General features: G+C 38.5%; 1 protein-coding gene across 1 annotated transcript; it reads left to right on the top strand.

Moving 5' to 3' along the window:
- The first annotated feature begins 346 nt into the window (after positions 1–346).
- Positions 347–2,235, top strand: LOC134799711 (uncharacterized). Its single transcript, XM_063772146.1, has 2 exons — positions 347–682; positions 1,713–2,235. The coding sequence occupies exons 1-2, from the start codon at positions 549–551 to the stop codon at positions 2,233–2,235; spliced, it is 657 nt and encodes a 218-aa protein (XP_063628216.1). The 5' UTR covers positions 347–548.
- Positions 2,236–2,538: the final 303 nt, after the last annotated feature.

The raw sequence follows: 2,538 nt of genomic DNA, 5'->3' as shown, positions 1-2,538 counted from the left end.
GGGGCCAGTTAGTGGTTGTCACACACTGCTTCAGACCGCACGCACGCCATGTTCGCGTTTAAATTTTAATACTACGCAAAACTATTACATCCTCTATAAATACATCGCATTGACGTTGGTACAGGACTACAGGAACAGGTCCCCGTGGCACCGCGTACGGTGCTCATCAGTGGTTGTCACTTGCCACTGCCACACACTGCTTCGGCTTCGGACCGCAAGCTTCGCGTTTAATACTACACAATAAATATACCCCACGCGTCACTCCCGTAATCTCGCCGCGTCGGCGTCGCCCCGTCCCCGCGGCCCCGCGTCTGGTGCTCGTCAGTGGTTGCCACGCGCTGCCGCGTGATGCACGTTCTTTAGTCGCTACTTCGCTAGTTAACGTTCGCGTCACTCATTATTGAACGTTTTTATTGCTCATTTTGTATTTAAATACTAAAAAGACCGTGTGATTGCTTCAATTTGTCCGATATATGAACGTTGATTGAGTAATTTTGGTCAATCGAACGATTGCTTCAGAATCTGGTACCTAAGTAATACAAAAAACAATGGGTAAATCGGAGACGAGGGTTAAAAAGGCAAGTAAATACTGCATCGCGGCTGGGTGTTTCAACAACGATAAGAATTCAGATTGTACGTTCTTCGCGGTACCGACGGGTCAGTCGGAGGAAGAGGTCGAGAGGTAAATTATTATTCTGATCATTTCTCCTTCTCAAACACATATTGATTCAAACTAGGGCTTCCAAATACCGGGATCCCGGGATCCCGGTATTGACTATAAATCGCTTAAAATTTTTGAGTTTTATTAAAAAAACGCTCACTGTTACACCAGATATGTATGTCCTTAGCTTAGGATATTAAACAATAATCGCCATCTGTAATAATTATCATTTCACCCCCAGGTTGACAATCATTTTATCCGCCTTGTTGACTTCACCAGTCACATTTTTAGTTCAACATAAATAGGATATTAGAATAGGTCTCTAAAACGTAGCTAAAAAAATACTGTGGAGACTATTTTGAACACTGCGACCGACGCTGACATTCAAGGCCATTCGAGCTGGCAACATAATGTAAGAGCAGTGTTGGCTTTTTTATTAAGCTTTCATGTACTTACCGTAAAATGGAGTGAGTAGGGTAAAACTGAAATTCAAACCTCGATAACATTTTATTTTTACATATGAAAACTGAATGATGTATATACGAGTAATAAGTGTTCCGGACGTTTGTATTTTAAATTTTATTTTATTTTGGGTAGTTCCATTTCATAACTTTGACGATAAAGAGGAAAACCCACCTCACCCCGTAGTGCCTCGTATTTGGGGTGAGAGGGGTTTTCATAGAAAGGTGATTTTGGAAGATTGTAGGATCGATTTTTTTTATTATGCGTATTACTATAGCTCCATTTTAAATTGGAATACATTATTTTTGTAGCAGTAGCCTTAAAATCCCTTCTCACCCCCCTCTCAAACCTTCTCTCCCCATTCATAACCCACTTCTCCCCGTGAAACCTACTCACCCCGTTTTACGGTAATTAAGTATTTGCAATATAGCAACTTGAATGTTTATTTATTTAAAATTATGTTATTTTGGGTCAAATCTTGCAAGCTAAATTAGACCCACTTCCCATTTCAACATTTTTCAAGTCAGGTGTATCCGAAACAGTATATTTTTTTAAATTACCTTATTTTTGTGTCCCTTGTTTGTTACAGGTGCAAAAAATGGTTGACACTACTCGGCAGAGAGGACATGTTAGAAAAAGACAATTTGAAAAAAAGTTCCTACTGCGTTTGCTGCGCACATTTCGACGACTCGCAAATAAAAATGCTCAAAACCCTGAAAAGGGGCGCCATCCCGACATTGTTACTAGCTAATGATATACAAGAAGGTTCAACAGCATCCACAGACGTCAATGCGGGGTCATCTTCAACCCAAGCCATATGTTCACAGGTCAAAGATGCAGAAATGATATCAGTAAAAACAGAATGTGTCGAATTAAATATAGAAATAATAAAGACTGAACCACGAGAAGCATTGTCAGCTGAAGAAGAAGAAGGATTGAAGGAGTATACAGAAAGTGCTGTTCCAAATGAAATCATTGTAAAGTGTGAATTTGAATCGCCTGAAGAGGCAATGGAAAAGTCGACACAGACTCCAAAAGGTTTAAAAAAAAGAAAACGTACGGATGAACCTAAGAAGAAATGCAAAAGCCAAAAAGGAGATAGCAAAAAATAAACCATATTTAATTACTTGAATAATTGTTTTAATTCCGTGTAAGTTTACATATTCCATCCACATTGATTGATATGATACAGCGCAGTGAAGCCGTCTTACATTTTTTTGGAAAACAGGTTTATAGTTTTATTTAATTTTGCTTATTTTTACAGAATTTTAGGTAGATAACGCTATATACAAGTAAAACTAAGAACCGGCAATATTTCGCGAGATTAACATATCTAGGTCGGGTAAGTAATATAAGACATAAGAACTTATACTATAATATTCATATTATATACGCTCATATTGTATAAGTTTGTT

The sequence above is a fragment of the Cydia splendana genome, chromosome 18 (genome assembly GCF_910591565.1).
Source record: "Cydia splendana chromosome 18, ilCydSple1.2, whole genome shotgun sequence".
In the NCBI taxonomy this organism is placed as follows: domain Eukaryota; kingdom Metazoa; phylum Arthropoda; class Insecta; order Lepidoptera; family Tortricidae; genus Cydia; species Cydia splendana.
This window is presented reverse-complemented; position numbering and strand designations above follow the sequence as displayed.

Excerpts from the sequence above, each read along its gene's own strand:
- LOC134799711 (XM_063772146.1), top strand. The coding sequence starts at position 549 with ATGGGTAAATCGGAGACGAGGGTTAAAAAGGCAAGTAAATACTGCATC. Across the intron at positions 683-1,712 it reads TCGGAGGAAGAGGTCGAGAG|GTGCAAAAAATGGTTGACAC; the intron begins GTAAATTATTAT and ends TGTTTGTTACAG.